The 17,994-nt window shown below is 47.4% G+C and overlaps 1 protein-coding gene across 3 annotated transcripts in view; it reads left to right on the top strand.

The window, feature by feature from the left end:
• The first annotated feature begins 5,589 nt into the window (after positions 1 to 5,589).
• Positions 5,590 to 17,994, top strand: part of MLPH (melanophilin) — a 32,204-nt gene continuing 19,799 nt past the window's right edge. For all 3 annotated transcript variants that reach the window (XM_075430858.1, XM_075430857.1, XM_075430856.1), the window contains exons 1-7: positions 5,590 to 6,058; positions 10,093 to 10,314; positions 10,529 to 10,665; positions 12,083 to 12,121; positions 14,311 to 14,405; positions 15,460 to 15,588; positions 16,960 to 17,155. In XM_075430858.1, coding sequence (XP_075286973.1) covers positions 5,949 to 6,058; positions 10,093 to 10,314; positions 10,529 to 10,665; positions 12,083 to 12,121; positions 14,311 to 14,405; positions 15,460 to 15,588; positions 16,960 to 17,155 — 928 coding nt within the window. In that variant the 5' untranslated portion in view covers positions 5,590 to 5,948. The remainder of the gene's footprint in view (positions 6,059 to 10,092; positions 10,315 to 10,528; positions 10,666 to 12,082; positions 12,122 to 14,310; positions 14,406 to 15,459; positions 15,589 to 16,959; positions 17,156 to 17,994) is intronic.

Below are 17,994 nucleotides of genomic sequence, written 5' to 3'. Positions count from 1 at the left end.
GGATCTCCACTGATCTTCAGGGACTTCTGGTGTGCTTTAGGCAAGTTAAGTCCTGTATTACCATGCCTCCTTATGCTGTCTCCCCAACATCTTCTCTTAGCGAAAAGGCAGTAGCAAAGGATGAGTGTTTGAGGTCTGTTTCTTCTTTGCAGTGATATCAGCGTCTTACCATGGTATAGACCCCTCTGGGCTTTAGCAAAGCAGGAAGGAGTTCAATGATGACAGCCTGTGCCTTCAGACAGCCTGGAGCAAGCACCCTAGACATGCATAAGCTGCTTCGTTTCTCAGGCAGTTAGCTCTTTAAAACTGTGTTTGTTTCATTTTTGACCCTGCTAATTGTCTGAACAGGAACATCCAGTTAGTTCCCTTACTCGATAACTGATTTTCTTCACGTCTTTGTCAATGCTCAGTCTGTTTCCAGTATAACTGGAGAAGACTCCAGCCCCTTCCGCAGCATTGCTTGGATAGTGTTAATCCAAGTCCTTGCTGCAGGCTGAAATCCCAGGCACAGCATAACAAAATTTAAGATTTAAAGGGAAAAAAAAAAAAGAAATTGTCAGGATGACCCTCTTGAGCCTTTGCTGGCATTGCTTCAGTTTAATGTCTGCAGCAAAACTTCCACTTCATCATTGTCGAAATGTTGTGAAAAACTCTAGGTTTTACTGCGAACTAGATGGGACTATCCTGGAATAGTGCAGCTGGTCCATCCCCTGCCTTGACACAAGATTTCTGTGGCCTATGCTGTGTTTAAGCTGTTTGCAAAGACCTTCACCTCCACCAGTGATGAATGAGGAGTCCTCAGGCTATTCCAGACTATTGCAATGGAGGGTATTTGTACATGTGGGTTAAGCCCAGCCCTCTGAGACGGGCTGAGACATAGTCTGCAGAGGGAAGGGGTAGAAACTTGGCCATCGTGATGTGGTCTGGTCTCCTTGTGGAGCACTAGGAAGGACAGCGGATCAGCTCTCTTGTCGCTAGCTGTAGGGGAGTGGGAATGGACTGGCCTGTCCAGAATGAGCAGTCTCCTCCATCCTAGATCCTGTCATCTTTGAAGTATCAAAGTACTCTTGGCCCAATCCACCAGCATTTCGCGTTTAGGTTGTATTGAACTGCTGGTCTCTGGCATAACTCCCACATCAGTCTTATAGTAGGCAATGAACTTTACCTGGACTCAGGTGCTGACCCTGAAGGTGTTTCTCAAATCACATCTCCCAGACTGCAGGTAGAATTCAGGCACAGTCTCCACAGTCTGCATAGCCCAAAACACTCTTTGTTTTCTTCTGTTGCTGCTGTGTTGTAATAGGACATAATCCATTAAGGCACCTGTGATAGCCTTGAATACATGTTGATTTGGAAGTGATTTACTCATGTTTGTTCAGCTATTGTTTACCTTGATAATTCCTACAAGCTGTAAAGGGTGACAGCCTTTGCCGATATTTTACCACCTGTCCAAAGGCAGATGCTTGAATTATATTTTTTCATCACTGCAAATGACACATTCCCAAAGGACCAAGCTCACCTACCTTGCTAGGGAAAATATCAGTCCTGTGAAAAAACTTAATTTCTGGTGGGAACTCTCCCAGCTAACTTTTTCTTAGCGAATGTCTGGGTTTCTCTTCATATTAAGGCACTAATTAGTGAATAGAGGTTGTGGCATTTACACCTTTGCAAAGGTGACCTGGAAGCAGAATAGGGACTGTTTAGTCCACTCGTGTTGTTAAAACACGTGAGGAAAGAGGAAATAGTGCCTGGTATGTGGGAATACAAGGCTGTGAGCAGTTTGAGGGCAGTATGGAGAACTTGAATCAGGCTTTGGTGCGTAGTCCTCCCTGTAAACAATGCAAAGATGCAGCGCTGCTTATGTCAGGTTGACAGTAGACTTGTGGCATAATCTGTCAAAAATATGATTAGATCCGTATTAGAAAAATTGGGGTAGATTAAGGAGAGAGCATGTATCCTACTGCACTGCCATCCAGACTAAAGCTCCATAACACTCACATAGTTAGGAAAAATGTCCTTACATCTTCCATGTTATAAATGATACTCCACAAACTTTGTTTTCTAGTCCTCTGTGATGGCAGTTTTCTAATTGCAATGAATGTCAGAGCATCATTTTCTGTGATAATTAATGATGAATGGACATTTTCTTTAAGTGAGGCCATTGGGGTCATTCCAAACAAGATGTGCTCATGCCATAACATAATTAAACAGCTGTATTAATAGATAGAACCCATAATGATACCTCGTGGGTCACATACAGAAATAACAGCGGCGTTGTGCACTCCTTCCCTGTCCTGTTTGCTCTGCTCTGGCATGACGGGGATGAGAAGAGATCTTTGTAAAACGGCCAAGAAGCTGAAGGGAGAAGGAATGCCGCCTCAGCCATAAGAGATCTCATGACTCTGAGGTGATTGCAGGGGGATGGTGGGAGAGGCCGAGGCACCCATGAAATTGCCAGCACCAAAGGCTTCCTTAGGGTCAGCAGCAATCTTTGTTGCTGCCTTGTTTGTTGGAGCTGCCCTGCTTTTGATATGTTGCTTTGAACAATGATCTTGTGTCCTCTCTGCCTGTGGCTTGGAGATGAGCTGGAGCTGCTGGTGAATACTCCTGGTCTGACTCCACCTGGCTTTTGGAAGCTCCTGAATCTTAGCCAGATGCTTGGGATGACCCTATGCCAATGGGAGCAGCAAACACCCATGGGAGTTGTCTGTGGAGTGAGGAGCAAAGCTGGAGTAGGCACCATTGTAAATGAAGCCACGCCCCAAGCATCATTTCAGCAGCATATCTCAATCAGCCTGTTCGTTGTTGCCTGCATGGGAAGACCCTGTTTTTCCTGTTTTCAAAGCCAGGTTGGATGGGGCTTTGAGCAACCTGATCTAGTGGAGGATGTTCCTGCCCATGGCAGCAGTGTTGGAACTAGATGATATTTAAGGTCCCTTCCAACCCAAACTGTTCTGTGATGATATGATTCTATGAGTCATAGAATCAAGGCTGCAGGTGTACCACACTGTGCTGTGGTCGCCCCAGCATTGTGATCCACGACAAAGCACTGCTTGTGCAAGGTGGAGGCAGCACGGTGTATCTTACTCCTGCATCCCCAAGTGCCTTCTGACCATCTGTTTCAGAGGTGGCTGCCTGTTTTACATGCACGGTGGTGGGAACCTTTTGTAGGCATATCTTCCCTCTGCAGCACTTTTGGCAGCTGTTAGGAAAATCATCTATCATTATACTTAGAGAAATTGTTTTTTTTCCCCTTGATTTGGCCAGGCAGGGCCCTCTGCACCTGGAGATGCCAGGCTGAAAATGAGGATGGAGGAGTCAGAGTATTGGCTGATTTCACTGGGGTGGCATTTGCTGTCTTTAGAAGTGACTGAATAGTGTCTTCATCCATCGGGTTGGTTGAAAGCTGCTTAGGGGTACACTTCCAGTTATCAGCAAAAACACTGTAAAATGGACAGCTAGAGAAGGTCCAGACCACTTGTCCTGTATATCAGTTCACAGCTGTCTCACAAAAGATTACCAAGAACTGCAAAGATAATAGCTCATGTGAATATTCTTTTTAAAAGAGCTGCCTTGCATCTAGAAGAGCATATTTCTCTTACAGAAGATACCCCAGAAATGCCATTCTTCCATCCTCTGGCAAGACTGAAAATCAGAAATAGAACCGAGCTCCATCCATACCTGGTTTCCCAGGAGAGGCTTAGCTTGTAACACTTCTCTCCCCCATTGTGCCACTCAGGTGCCTGGAGCCGCAACAGAGCTGGGCTTGAGGCCCAGTTGAGCCTCCACCTAATAGCAAACACATAACTCACTTTGCCCTTTGTATCCCCACTCCTGACTTCCACCCAGTGCACACGTGGTCATCGCAGGCATTGGTGAACTTCATATGACGTTGTCTGGCCCTATGACATGTGATAGTGTCTGTGTGGGTGGCTCCAGGTTTGATTTTTTGTTGTTGTTGTTGTTCTTTTGCATGAGTTCATAAGATTTGGGAGCCTTTATTTGTGGTTGGATGATGGGGGAAAGAGCTGTGAGCAGGCAGGTTTAATTGTCCCTTTCAAAGCAGAGGATTCCTGAAAGCTGGTGGTTGCTGTGTCTGAACCACTACAAAATTCAATAAACTGCTTTGAAAAAGAAAAAAAAAAAAAAAGAGTCTTTCTTTGGTGGTACATACACCACCGAGCTGGGGGAGGAGAGTTTCCACAGAGAGACGCGGTTCCCAGGCCAACGTAATACATGAAATTTATTCTGCAGTCCTGCACCTGGAACGTTTCCCATGTGGTGATTTTCTGGTTAAACCAGCACTTTTTGGGGGTATCGGCACTGCTGAGCACTTGCATTTTTCACGTTTTCATTGCTTAGCAGGCCACGTCTTCCTGGTTTTGTGCAACTTCCTCGTCCTTTTGAAGAGAGCACTCGGATCTGGGTGGCACAGACTCCAGTGTTGGCGCGCTCCTGGCATGATTGTACCGACAGGCCCTGGAGCAAGATCTCGTTGTGATGTTAATTAGTATCTATTGACCCGCTCTGCTGTTCGGATGCAGTGGGGTGCACGGCCTCTCAAACACACTTACGTAAGGAGCAGCCCAACTGATGTCTGGCTCCTGCCAACAAACTAATTGCTTTTGCTGGGACTGCATCTCTCCCGGGAGAGGAGCTAGAAATCAATTTCTGGCTTCCAGTGAAGATCATGCGCTCCTGGTATCCAAGCTCAACCTTGCATCTGTAATCATTGCCTTTTCTGCATAAAATTCATCCAAGTTTGGATTCAAAATCCTTTTCTGGCTCTGTTCATAGAATTTAATCTAATCTTTGTCTCAAGTGAGTTACCGGGGTGGATAATTTCCTGCACCCCATGGGCAAGCGCCGTGTCTGAGCAGCCGGGAGGCTGATCCTACCAGGCAGAATAGCTTTCCTCTTCAGTATTGCCATCTTGCTCCCTGTTGCAATACCTGTCAAGGGAAAAAAAGCATGTTTAGTATCAATATTTTCTCTGATGAAGATCAGAAACAGGTTTCTGTTAATATACAAGGTCCCGGGAATTCCTGCTTAGACACACAGGGAGTGTTTTACTGAGCAAGAGAACAGCATTGGTAGCTGGATTATTGCAATATATATGCCTTGAGGTATGCGATGTGTTTAGCGTTTTTCTTAAAATCCTGTCAAACTATCTTTTCTTGCTAACTGTAAATAAGGAGTCTACTGTATCCTTATTAAGCTGTTTGCTACAATCAAAGCTCAGCTTCCCAAACTGCTGTGAGAGCAGTTAGCAAATGTGGGAGACCTGTCCCCGGTGTGTCTGTACTGGTGAGGGGAATCCAAATGCACTTGACTTTTCCTTACAAATCTGTTGGGTGGAGGATGGAATTTGGTGTAACGAGATCAGATACAGAAGAGCGATCCCGGGAGCAGAGGGTCGTGGTGGGGCAGGACCCACTGCGATGTAGCTGGTCCCCGGGGTGTGCAGACACAGCTCCTCCCGGCGATGCTCAACCCCCTCCCGAACCCCGTGGCCTGCCTTCCCCGGGGAGGCGTTTGAAGGTTTCGTTTGATTCGCACACCCTGCATAAAGCAGGCAGCTAATCTGAGAGTAAACATCTCCTTTAACTCCAGCCAGGCGGACGAGGTCTAGAGCTGCCGGCAGCTCTGGGCAGGACTCTGGGGGAAGGCAGGGCTGCCCGCCCGGGTGGCCGGGAGTCCCAGCAGGAGATAGGCACCACGCCAGTCCCGCTCATCGCCCGTCTCCACGGGCAGGCTCGCCCGGCAGACCGGCTGTGGTGCTGCCAGGAGCCGGCTGGCCTGCCCGCAGCTCTGCCTCTGCCCGTTTATATGGGCAGCCACGGAGGTGGGGCTGAGCTCTTCGCCCTCCGTCAGCATCCCAGGGTACGGGAGAGTGAGTGCTTGGGTTAGCGAGTAACGGGACCAGCTTCAACCCTCACCGGGACGAGATGGGGAGGAAGCTGGATCTCTCCAAGCTAACCGATGAAGAGGCCAAGCACGTTTGGGAAGTTGTTCAACGGGACTTTGATTTGCGGAAGAAAGAGGAGGAACGGTTGGAGTGAGTATCTGCTCTCCGGTCCGCGAGGTTGGGTGCAAGCAAGTTGTAGCCGCAGATCCCTTTACATCCTGCTGCATGTGTGTTGTAGGAATAAAGCAAAGCATTGCAGAGGAACAGCCAGGACCTGGCTGCTAAAAGCAAACCCAGTGGTTAACAGATTACGTTATCAGCGGTGAGGTGATGCGTTCGGGCTGCAAAGGTGCAAACGGGCACTGTGCCATCAGCGGTGACGCAGATTGGTGTCACTACGGCAGTTTGTGGGGACAAATATCTGGTCCCCACTCAGGAAACGCCTTTCTGAGGCTTTCTGCTGATGTGGCTCTCACAGGGAGACCTTAACTTGGAGCAAAGGATGGGATTTGGCTCCCTTGTTTTTGTTTTATATGATGGTTCTAGTGCGTTTAGGACAGGAGGGGTATTCATTGATTCAGTGGGTACTGCGAGTCCACAGACTCCTGAAAAATAACTGAGAGGAGTAGTAAACCTACTGTACTAGGCTTAAATATGCTATGCAGGGGGCTGTGCCGTTGTAGGAATGTTTTAAGGGGCCACAGGGAAAAGACTGAAAATCACTGGAGCAGTAAATGCATGCTCTAAGTTCTTATAAACAGGGCATTTGACAAAAGGGCTGTTTAAAAAAAGTTCAGTCAGATTAGATTAAATTTTGAGCGTGAGAATTTGTGGGGTTTTAGACCTTGATCATTAACTACGTCAGGCATTGAACTTGATCATTTCTTAACTTTATTTCAAGAAGCTGCAGCATCCCTGTTCAGGGTCTGACCAAGTTCTCAGTATTATCCCAACGGGATGACCCATGCTCCTGGGCTGGGTTTGGGCAGTGCTGCACCCCCACCGAGCCCTCATACCCTCCTAGCTTCCAGTTTTGTCAGCGAGCGCTGGTGCTGATGGCATAGTGATGCTCTAGGTACTGGGAGCTCAGTGGGTTCTCTATCAGATCCGTAGGAAAAGATGAGGGGTGAGAGCCATCTTCCTTCCTTCTTTTGGGATATCTGCATCTGAGCTGTGGAAACATTCCCAAAAGCTTGCTGTTGTGGGTTTCCACGCAAAGCTGCGTGGAAGCCTTCTCCGTTTGCACCATTAGCCAGAGAAAGCTCTCTGTCACATATTTTTAAACCTCCTGATTATTTTTGCCTAAGAAAACCCAGCCTGTGTGGGAGGCAGAGATAACTCAGTATCATGATCTACTGCCTTCCTCTGCTGGTAGCTCTGAAGTGCAGGACAGAGATCAGACAAGGGTGTTTAAAAAATATTGTCACCCTGGAAAGGGTGAATGTCTCCCTTGTGATAGATCTGAGATCTGCCTGGAGGAGGAGGTGGAGACCTACGTTGCTGTGCCCCGCAACAAAGAAATGGACGAGGTGAAGTCCTTATCTACTTGACCTCACCACCATTCTGGCTAATCTGAGTCTGCTCTGATGCCGGGAGGCTCCCAGATTGAGTACCCTCCTACAGGAGGTGCAAGAGGTTGTGCAAGACACGGGGAAGGTTTCAGGATGCTTCTACCTGGATGCTGTCTACCCTAAGCAGCGTTCCCTCTGTCCCAGCTGTCATGGCTTTTTTTTTTTTAAATTTTGTCATTTAATCCTGCCCCACAGAGGGTTGGCATTAACCTAGAGGTGCCTGGCACTGCCTAAGTCTCTAGGGTAGAGTTTGGTTGCCTCTTTCCTCAAGCTCAGCCACAGCCAAGTCCATCCACCAGATATTTCTGTAATATCTGGCATAGACCAGACCACCAGTCTGGGAAAATCTGCCACACTTCTGCATGCCGGATACGGAGCTACGTGAACATTTTCTGCCTGTAGCAAACTGGGATTTAATGTGATGTTATGGGAGACCCTGCAGCCATTCACCCTGCTCCCTGTCCTCTGACCATCCCCATTTGCTTTTCTATGTGTTTGCTTTTCTATTCACTGGGCTTGTCTCAACCTGCAAGTCTTGAGGAAATGTTTCCCCCCAGCTTGGTCTTTTTCTTCCCTTTCTGCTGCTTCTCTGCATTTTCTTTTTGGTAGAATCTATTCACCATCAGCAGACAAAGGATTCAGCTGGCCAGTAACTGCACAACCATGCGAGGGTAATGCTTTGCCCAAGAAATTGAATAATGGCCACTTTGTGGGCACTCTCCCTGCTTCTTTCCATCAACATCCCTGCCAGCAACCCCCCGTTTTGTGGACAGCTCTCCTGGAGCTCAACTGGACCAACCCCACTAAAGTTTCCATCCCACTGCTGCTGATTTATTCTGCCGTGAGCAGAGCAGGGAAAGGGCTAGCTTGCACTCCTGCCAGCTAGAGAAGACAAGAGACATATGATTCCTACAGGTTTTAAACTGGTTTGGCTGAGACTTGTGCTTTCTTCGGCAGGTCTCACGAGGGAGGGGAGGTGAAGGGATCCAACCAGTCTCTAGGAACCAGAAAAAGCAGTCTAGTGAAAGATTTGAACCTGCTGGAAGCAGCCTGAGCACGGGGTGGGAAAGGAGCACTGAGCCCAACCTAATGGTTTGCTATTTGGGGGTTTGTTTTCAGTAGCCACATATAAACTTACTGCTGGACATTTGCACAAGGTCATTTGAAACACTGGTAGGGCAATGAATAGCTGAATAATGAAACTAGGTGCCCAATTCAATCTTTATACTGATTTTTACATGTCCCAAATCCTCAGTTAATGCAAGTTGGTATCGCTCCAGTGTAACAGCAAAAACCTCCTTAACGCAAGTTGGTATCACTCCAGTGTAACAGCAAAAACCTCCAGGCATGCTGGCAGTGAGCTGGCAATAAGTCTCCATCAGAAAAAATGGGAACTGATCCCTAAAGTGCAAAATGATTTGGTTAAACAGAGATTAGCCTGATTTACATTCATGTCATTTCCACCATCAGCCACATCGCTGCTCCCGTGGATGTCCCGGCACCGCGCTGCCATGCCAGCAAGGCTACTGCTGCGGTCGTCCCGGAGTCCATCTGTCTCTCTGGTGGCTGGGGGGTGTCGGGAGCATCACCAGAAGCCTCATGGCCCACACTGTGCTCCTGAAGCAGCCTCCAAACCTGACTACTTGAGTTTTTTTGGCCCAGGCTGACTTCTGCTCTGGAAAATGTATCTTTCTAACCCTGCCTAGACAGAAAACAACCTTCTAGGACCTTCCCTACAAGTCAAACATTGCCTGTCAGCCATAGCCCCAAAGGCAAACATATCTGAGGTAGTGCGTGGCATGGAGAACAAACAGAAAGCCTTTGGGTAGTGCAGCAGGTCCCCACCGGTTTGGCAGGCATTTCAGCTGGCCCTGGCTGTCACTGAGGGTTCGGCCTCGCACAGGCACCTTCTTGCTTAGGGATATGGTCTAACAGCCAGGTCTGGATAGCGAAGGAAGCTGGTAGTGATGGAGTGCGAGGAGAAGGTGCTCTTGGAAAGCTTTCATGTTGGCCAGGCTTTCATGGGACTGTCATGAGCATCTCCTCCAGGTGCTGTCCTCTGAACAGCCAGGACCTTGTTGCACATCACTTCTGCCATCCATAAAAGTCTCTGCTGAATTAAGCACTGAAGGACTAGATCAAAACCCCTTTTAATTCCCTTTAATCACAGATTGCTTTTTTTTAAATCTGAGAATTCCAGAAAGCTTTTAATTCCCAGCTTCAGGCTCAAAGATTGTGTTATGTTGGGATGCAGCCAGAGACTTTGAGAAGAGCTGCTTTCCTGACATTCCTGGGATTTATGATCCATACCCTGTAAAGCAAACAAGACCGGTTTTGGCACAATCAAATCTGATCTTAAATTTAACAGCAGCAGATCTTAGTGTGTAGTAACCTGCCCTGAGTCTGGAGCCCACTTCTTTGTTCAGCTTATTTAACTCGTGATATGTTTTTTATTAGATTTGCCCTACAGCTGTTTCCACAAGCTGCTGGTCTCAGGATGTTCCCTGGAAAATCATTCCTGAAATGATTAAGGCATGACGGCTTTGCCATGTGAGAGTTCGCAGTGAAATGCTAACAAAAACAAGTTCCTGTGTTTTGGGATGTTTTCCACAGGGACCTGAAATGCAAGATAGACCAGGAGAGCAGCAAGAGAGAGTTCCTGACAAATCAGTCCCACCTCAACGAAACCCACTGCGTCCACTGCCTCCAGCCCTTCAAATTCCTGCTGAACAGCAAGCGGCAGTGCCTGGACTGCCACTTCCACACCTGCAAGAACTGCAGCCGCTACAACAAGAAGGAGCAAGGCTGGGTCTGTGATCCCTGCCGCCTCTCCAGGTACTGCTCCTGCAATGGAGGGCGAGGGGCAAGGCGAGCTGAGGCTTAAGAAGAGTCACCCAAACTCAGCATCCCTTTATGCTGGTTAGAAACTAGCTATACTGGTTAGAAAACAGGCTGGTTTTTTGTTAAGAGATGGTTTCTGAGTGAGGGTCTGGTCACCATGAGCATGGCTGGACTGGCTCACCTTTATGTGCATCCTCTCTTTGGGTAGGATCGTGAAGATTGGTTCCCTGGAGTGGTACTACGAACACGTGCGATCCCGTTTCAAGAGGTTTGGAAGTGCCAAAGTGCTGCAGTCCCTCTACGGCAGGCTGCAGCCAGGCCAGGGAGTCAACTCTGCATTTCTAGGTGAGGAGGAGAACTGGGGTTTCTTCTGCCCTGCTGTGCACAGGGCATCTGTGCAGCACCGTGCTGGGATGCACCAAGGGAGGAACATTAGCATTGATGCCTCTCGGAGTACTGTGTGGTTTTGAGACAGTGCAAAATATTTGGGGGAGGAAGCAGAAGTTCAGAGTGGTGCTTGCATACTGGGAGCAGCAGAGCAGATGTTCTTCATGGGCTCTTGTTTCCTCTTTTAAGCTTTAAGGTTTTGCCACAGACTTGAGAATATCTCATGCTTAGTTTTAAAAGTCTCATGTCCTGCAGTTTTTGAGTATGTAAGCATTGCAGGTCTTGTTTTTCTTTCCTTTATCTCTTTTTGCCACAGGGGAGAGCTTATGAAATTAACCCAAGTTTAACCTGCAGGTCCAAAACATCCAGCTGGCTGGATAAAGCCAGCACTCATTTTTTCACATGATCTAATGATTTTTACAGCCAATCTGATGATGCTCTGGCACTGATAGAACTGTATGAACGTTAGTGAGTTACCTGTCAATATAGCTATGTTGTTCAGAACTTTACTGATCTTTAGTATTTCTGAGATCGGTTCAATACTGCATAAACACACGATGAAATCTGTTGTTAATATGGTATGGTAGCTGTTAGCTGCCATCCGTACAACTGCTGCACTGCTTTGTCTATTGCCTTTGAAAACCAATGCGGACTTTATTCCCGTCTTGTGGAGCCACAGAAAACTTTGCACAAATACCATACACATGAGCCAATTCAACTGGTCCAATAGTTCTTTTATCAAGGCCACTCATGGCAGAAATATCAGAAAGAGTGTGGAGGGTTGTGGCGTCGAATATAAGATTAATGGACTGAGAGACAGTTTATACAGCGTTCAGTCTGAACATGCATCAGACCACACAGAAAGGACAATCCAAGAGGAAAAAGAAATCTAGCATGAGGATAACAGTGCTTTAGGCTTCTTTAAATTGAGGTTCTGATGTCTTTTTCAAAAAGAAGTGAGTTTGTTGTTATTACTTCATTAACACCAGTGAATTGGCTTGACCCTTGAACAAGCAAGAATCTCCTTGTAGGATGTGTCTCTGGTTGCAGGAGGTACAGCAGAATGATGCAAGGCCATTGCATTTTGTGTGGCCGTCTCCTGTTGGCTGTGCCTTCCCCTGCTGCTGCACTCACAGGCATGTTGCATCAGGACTGTGGAAAGGGTGTCAATAAGCTCTTTGACTTCTAAAAGTCAAATCCTGTCTCCAAATGTCTGTATTGTTGTTCTCTCTAAAGAGACTTTCTGATCATTGTGCTTTGTGATGGCTAGAGAATGAGAACTCCAGTTAACCATAGCTCCAAGGATTCTTTTCTGCAGGGTACCTGGAGAAAATGTGCTTATTTATTTTTTCCCACAATTTTTCTTTTCATTTAGGTCTCCATGACAGAGTTTACAGCCTGCCAGACATTAACAGTAAGTGAAAAAAGAGGATTGCAGCATGTGGCTTGCAGTTCAAGAGAGGTTTCCAATATCTTTTTCGCTTCACACCCTCTGGCTATGGGCACTCCAGCATGGTTTGGTGTGGCTGGACCAGGGAGGGTGTCTCTCCACCGTGATCAAAGTGGACTGTAATGTTGACAGTTGGACTTCATGATCTTAGACGTCTTTTCCAACCTATGATTCTATGATTCTATCTCTTGCACTGGTGCACCTGAGGTCTCCAAGGGTAGACTTGGATACAACAAGGCTCTTATTTACACATTAAACTTGAAGCTTGCAAGTACTCATCATCTCAGTGCACCTAGGTCATTGTCACAGAACCTGATTTAGGATCCTGCTGACTATGCCAATTTGTTGCAAATGAGTGATTTAGATAGTTTAAAGAACCACTGTCAGAGGTGTTAGCAAAAGTGGTTTTAATGTGATATTGTAAAAGTGCGACTTAACAAAGTTCGATGGCAAGGTTCACTCTGCTAATTACTACATACAAACATACAAATGAAAATTGAGTTTAAATGATTCGCAGAGAGACTAGAGACAAAAGGGTGAGGAAGACCCTCCTGTTGAGTCACGAGGTTCAGAATGGACCCTCTTGCTTTCTAAACTCCTTCTCAGAGAGGAGCCTGGGTGTGGCTGGATTCTGACTTAACCCCAGGCTTGATCAACAGTTTATGTCTAAAGGATTATATATGCATGTTTCATTAGCTCCAATTCAGCATGTAATCAAAGTTACCAAGAGAAAACCAAAGTTATCATACTACAGGATTATGCGTGATATAGGTCGCTTACTAAAGATCTGCTGAAAGATCTCTCTGCCTTGAGGAGCTACCTTGAGGGTATCCCAGCTCAAGAGCACATCACTGCCACGCTGCCTAGCAGGGAGAGCTCAAAAAAGGGTCACTTAGGCTGTCATATTTATGGAATAAAGTGGTTGGCTTGTAGTCAAATTACATGTGATGGGAAAGATATGCATGAGACTCCCTGTACCCACAACTTTGTTTCTTGATAAGTCTTGGAAAGCCACCCGCTATTCATGAGTAAAATGCATGAAACCCACTCCTTTGTGGGTTTTCAGAGAACATATTGAAGTGAGAGGAGTTCTTGTCCCAACTATGGCTCAGGCCTTTACCTCCTCCAGAGCCTGCACCAGACCACCGCCAACCTGGTCAAGGGGTCGAATGCACCCGTCATGGTCATACGCTTAAAGCTGGCCATATTCTTCAGGAACCCACTGAATGTGGGACTTCAGGTCGCTTTCCTTAGGAGCCCTTGAAGGAAAGATTCACTGCACCTTGCCATTTGATATAGGAAGAGTGTTTTCCCTGCCTTGATTTTGGACTCAGTCTGGCATTTATGCTCTTCACAATGTACTGCTGGCTTGGCAGTGATCTGGGCACAGAAATGGGGACCCAGAAAGGAACAGGTCGCTGATAGATAGCAGAGTTGGCTGAGAACAGCTATGAGTAGTGGAGGCAGAGCCATATTGGGCTGAACTGCAGTGCCTTCAAACACTGGAGTCACTCAGATGGACCTCAGGGTGCTCTCTGTGGTGCAGATGCCCTTCAAGGCCAGGTTGGACTGGGCTCTGAACAACCTGATCTAGTTGAAGAAGTCCCTGCTCATTGCTGGGGGGTTGGACTAGATGACCTTTAAAGGTCTCTTCCAATCCAAACTATTCTATGATTCATCTTCCTACGGTGGTTGCTTCCATATCTGTGATGGTGCACAGCTGAAAGGGGAAGCAATGAGAGGCCAGACAAGCTTTTGCAAGATCAAGTGTTAAAACTGGGTGTCTGCAGTGATGCCTGGGAACTGCACCCCAAAGGGCTTCTACCTTACAGACCTTAGACTGAGGTCGCTGTGTGCCAGATGCAGCACCAGGGCTAGCTTAAGATCTTATTGTCCCTTTCCCATCCTTTGTCCCCTTCCCTTTATTTGTGCAACCTGCTGACCATGGTGTAGTGTGCAAAACAATTTAAAAAAAAAAGGAGATGGAGAGGGAAATGTTGGAGGTATTTCTAATCTTCACCTCTTCACCCCATGTAAGAAGCATGGCCTCACCTACAGGTGCGTTGGTGTGACAACCACGGTGGGGTCTTACCTCCTCCAGGAACAGGGTGCAGGAGCTGCCCATACACATCATGCCATTGTTTCCCTCCCAGGTGAATGCCAGCTCCTCACCAGCGGTGGCACTGGGGACGACAGCGGTGATGAAGACGATGTCCTTCGTGGAGCTGAAGCAGAGTGCTACAGCAGAGTAAGCGTTTTGTTCTGGGGCCCCTTCTGCCTCACTCTGTGCCCTCAGCTGCTGCTGGCCTGCATTGGGTGGTGGTGGCGGTGGTGGCAATGGTGGTGGCTTTCTGTGCTGCTTTCAAAATGGGGCCTTTCTCTCTGTTTTCCTTTTCTGAGATAAGACCCTCTCCCAGTTTGCATAGAAACTACCAAGTCGGTAAAATCACAAACGCTTGTCCTCTGGAAAAAAGACCCACCCTTGGCACTCAGGAAGTCCCTAATAATTATAGAAGTCCCAGCTCCTACCCACTTAATGAGAACTCACCTGGTTTTTGCCTAGAAGTGATACCTGGTAGAGTAGCAAAGCACAGCTGGGTTCATTGATTTATCTCCTGTTTTTTGCTGGGACTGTGTATGGATTGAAATGCAGATTAAGAAGTCTGATGGGAAGTGTATTTATCCCTGCAGCACATATGAGATCTGCTGGTGTGTTTGAAATTCTCATAAGGTTACATACACACTGTTGTATACACACCATATCAGCCTGCGGCTACGGGGATGTGCTGCATTTCCCACAGTTCATTTTGATCTGCTTCTGAAGTCTTAGAGACTTGTCCAAGCTGCTCCTGCCCCAAGGCAGATGATGACCTCCCAGACATCGGGGGAGATATGCCCACAGCATCCTTTCTCTGCAGACACGGAGATGCTTCAGGACTCGAAAGCACCTCGTGGATCTCTCTCTGAGCCGTAACCTGGCTCAGCTTTCCTGCAGTGCCTTTACAAACCAGGAGAGCTTCTCACTGTCTGCTCCTGGCCACAGTCCTAAGCCAGAGACTGTGGAAATCAGGAACCCACTTTTCCTTGACTCCAGCATAAGCACATGCTATCCTATATGCCTGGCTCCCTGCAAGCAGGACAACATTGGACTCAATTTTTTTTTTGCGAAAAGCAGGACGCTTGCTTTGGGCTGTGCAGACTCAGGCAAATGAAGGAGACATGGGCCCTCCCTCCCCCTTTCTTCAAGGTCAAGTGTGTTTTATGCTGAATTTCCCTTTCTTGCACTTCCTACGCTGACTAAGATGCGCAAGACAAAGCGCCTGCTGTCTGTCCATCCCTTTGATTTTGAACTGGACTCGGAGTATTCTGCTCAGTCTCGCCGCCAGTCTGTGCAGCTCTCTCCAGCAGCCAGCAGCCCGGATGCTTTCCAGGTACTGGGAGAGTGCTGGGGGGGTTCCTTTCCTCTCTTCTTCCTCCTTGATACTTCTGCTGCCTCCTCCTTCAGCTGGTGTTGAGAGGCGATGGTGCCAATCCTTGATCCCCATAACCCTGCTTCCTATCTGTTCTCCCATTTCAAGTCCTTTGCCTCAGGCTGAGTCAGGAGCAGGACATCTGACTGAAGTGAGGATTAGTGACGAGATAGCAAGAGGCCCTCTGCAGACAACAGTTTTCTTGTGTTGTCCCAAGGCTATGGGACACCCTAGTTTCCAGTGAGCTTCAGCACTCAAGGGATTAAATGAAACCAGATACTTCTCCCATCATCCCATCCATTTTGCAGCTGGTTTTGCCATGTGGTGGCACTGGGGATGTAGTTGGCAGGCAGCTTCACGGAGCACACTACACTTCTGAATCCTGCAGAACTAGCGTGACTGCAGCAATGGCACCTTCAGGGTGGAGGTCCACATCAGTCAGAGGGGAGAACAAGGAGAGAACAGAAACTGCATCAACATTGGTTATTTCTATACAGAGGATTATGCGTGTCTTAGTGTGGGGGGGTCCTGACCAGGAGCAGGACACACGGGCAGCTCTAGCACAAGCAACTGCAGTGAGCTGTGCCCCATGATCCCAGCAAGGGCTTGGGGTCAGCCACCCCCAGCTTCCAGCTCTGGGGAACAGTGCAGACGGGGCTGCCCTGGATGTGGCAAAAGGTCTTCCAGACTGAGATGCTTCAGATCAAGCTTTTTGGACTGCTCCTGTTCTGCCTTTCCTGTTGAAATTTCACTTCTAAAACATTAAACAGCTCCTGCTTTCTTCTAATGATGCAGTGGTACTTTAATCTCTACTCCTGGGGAGAAATAGAATGTGCTGAGGTGTGTAACAAAGACTTTAAAACAACATTCACACCATTCCATGTAAATTGATAAGAATTTGGGGCAACCATGTTATCTGAGCCCGTCCTCATGCAACAGAATTCAGCATGAGTCTAGAGGGCTGGCCTCAGCTGAGATCATCTAAATTGGATTTGTCTGTTGCAGATTATTGAGGGGGCAGAAGGCAGCTATTGTTTGGATAAGCAAAAAGGCCTGGTATTTTAAAAGACTGGAACTTTTGGCAGCCTAGCTGAAGGGACTCTGTGCCTAGTTCTCGTAAAAATTAACAGTGCCCCCTGGCAGTGACAAGAAGTATTGCTCAGGGTTCATCAGCAAGATAAATAATGCTTTAAAATGGATTATTAGGAATTAGCATTGCAAAAGGTCAGTCCATGCATGGATTTGAGGATAAAGCCAGGAGCTGTTAGCAAAGGTCGGGAGAGGCAGGGAGTCCTTGTGGGCAGCTGCTCAGCAGCAATCCTTGTCCCTCAGTCCTTCCCAGATTTCCCAAGCTCAGCCGAAGATGCCTCCCAGAAGGAGCCCAGGATCACAGAGGCAGATCTGGTCTTCCACCACGTCTTGCAGGAACAGGGACCAGGTGTGAGCCCCCCAGAGCAGCACTTCAGCACGGAGGTTCGGCTTACCGTCAATTCACGGAGAAGGAGCCTGGAAAGAATTGTAAAACCTGGTAGGTGTCTCTGGTCAGGTTCCTCTTGTATCTTGGGGCAAAGCAGCTGCAGGATTTGGAACAAAATTAAAATGTCTTTGATTTTTTGAATAACCTCAAAGCCACTAAAAGGCTGCAGTGTCAAGACAAAATATCCATGCACAAATGTGATTTTCTTTTTTTTCGGTGAGAGAATCCGCTGAAGTTATTTGGTTCTAATGGGCTGGTTTTGTCCCCAACAAACTCATTTCTCAAAGCCAGAAGGGTTGTTTTTAAGGTGTCCAGCCCTTTCATGTCTGGAGGTCTTGTCCAGAGTAAGAACTAGGTACAATGAAATCACACTACTAGAAGCCAGACTAGAAACAACAGGATGAATTTCCTCCTGCAGGCAGCGACAGATGAATTGAACTCCTTGACAAAGCATGTTGTAGATGCAGACATTTTTGAGTTTTAATGGGACTTGAACTGGAGTAAGACTGGACAAGGACTGGAGGCAAATGCTGGGGGTTGCTAAGTAGCATCCTTGCAGCTGGACAAGGCGCACCAGCAGGCTGCGGGATCCGTGATTTCATGAGTCTATAAATACCCTACCAAATGGCGGTGCAGAATTTGCCTTTTGCAACTATTGTCTTTCACGCTGTGATAGCAGAGCTGGGAGGGTTGGGTGCTGGCTTATGCACATGCAGCTGTAGAGTGTATACACATACCCTTCTGGGTCTCCAACTGCTTGGTTGTATTTTCAAGTGCTTGATTTTCAGGGCACTAGGAAACACTGGATAAACCTTACGGTGCACTGTTTAAATTCCTACTCTGAGCCCCTCTGGAGCGAAGAAGCAGCAGGGCCCACTGGCTTGTTAATT

The sequence above is a fragment of the Opisthocomus hoazin genome, chromosome 9 (assembly GCF_030867145.1).
Source record: "Opisthocomus hoazin isolate bOpiHoa1 chromosome 9, bOpiHoa1.hap1, whole genome shotgun sequence".
Taxonomy (NCBI): domain Eukaryota; kingdom Metazoa; phylum Chordata; class Aves; order Opisthocomiformes; family Opisthocomidae; genus Opisthocomus; species Opisthocomus hoazin.
The sequence above is the reverse complement of the archived record's forward strand: the minus strand, read 5'-3'. Positions and strand labels throughout refer to the sequence as shown.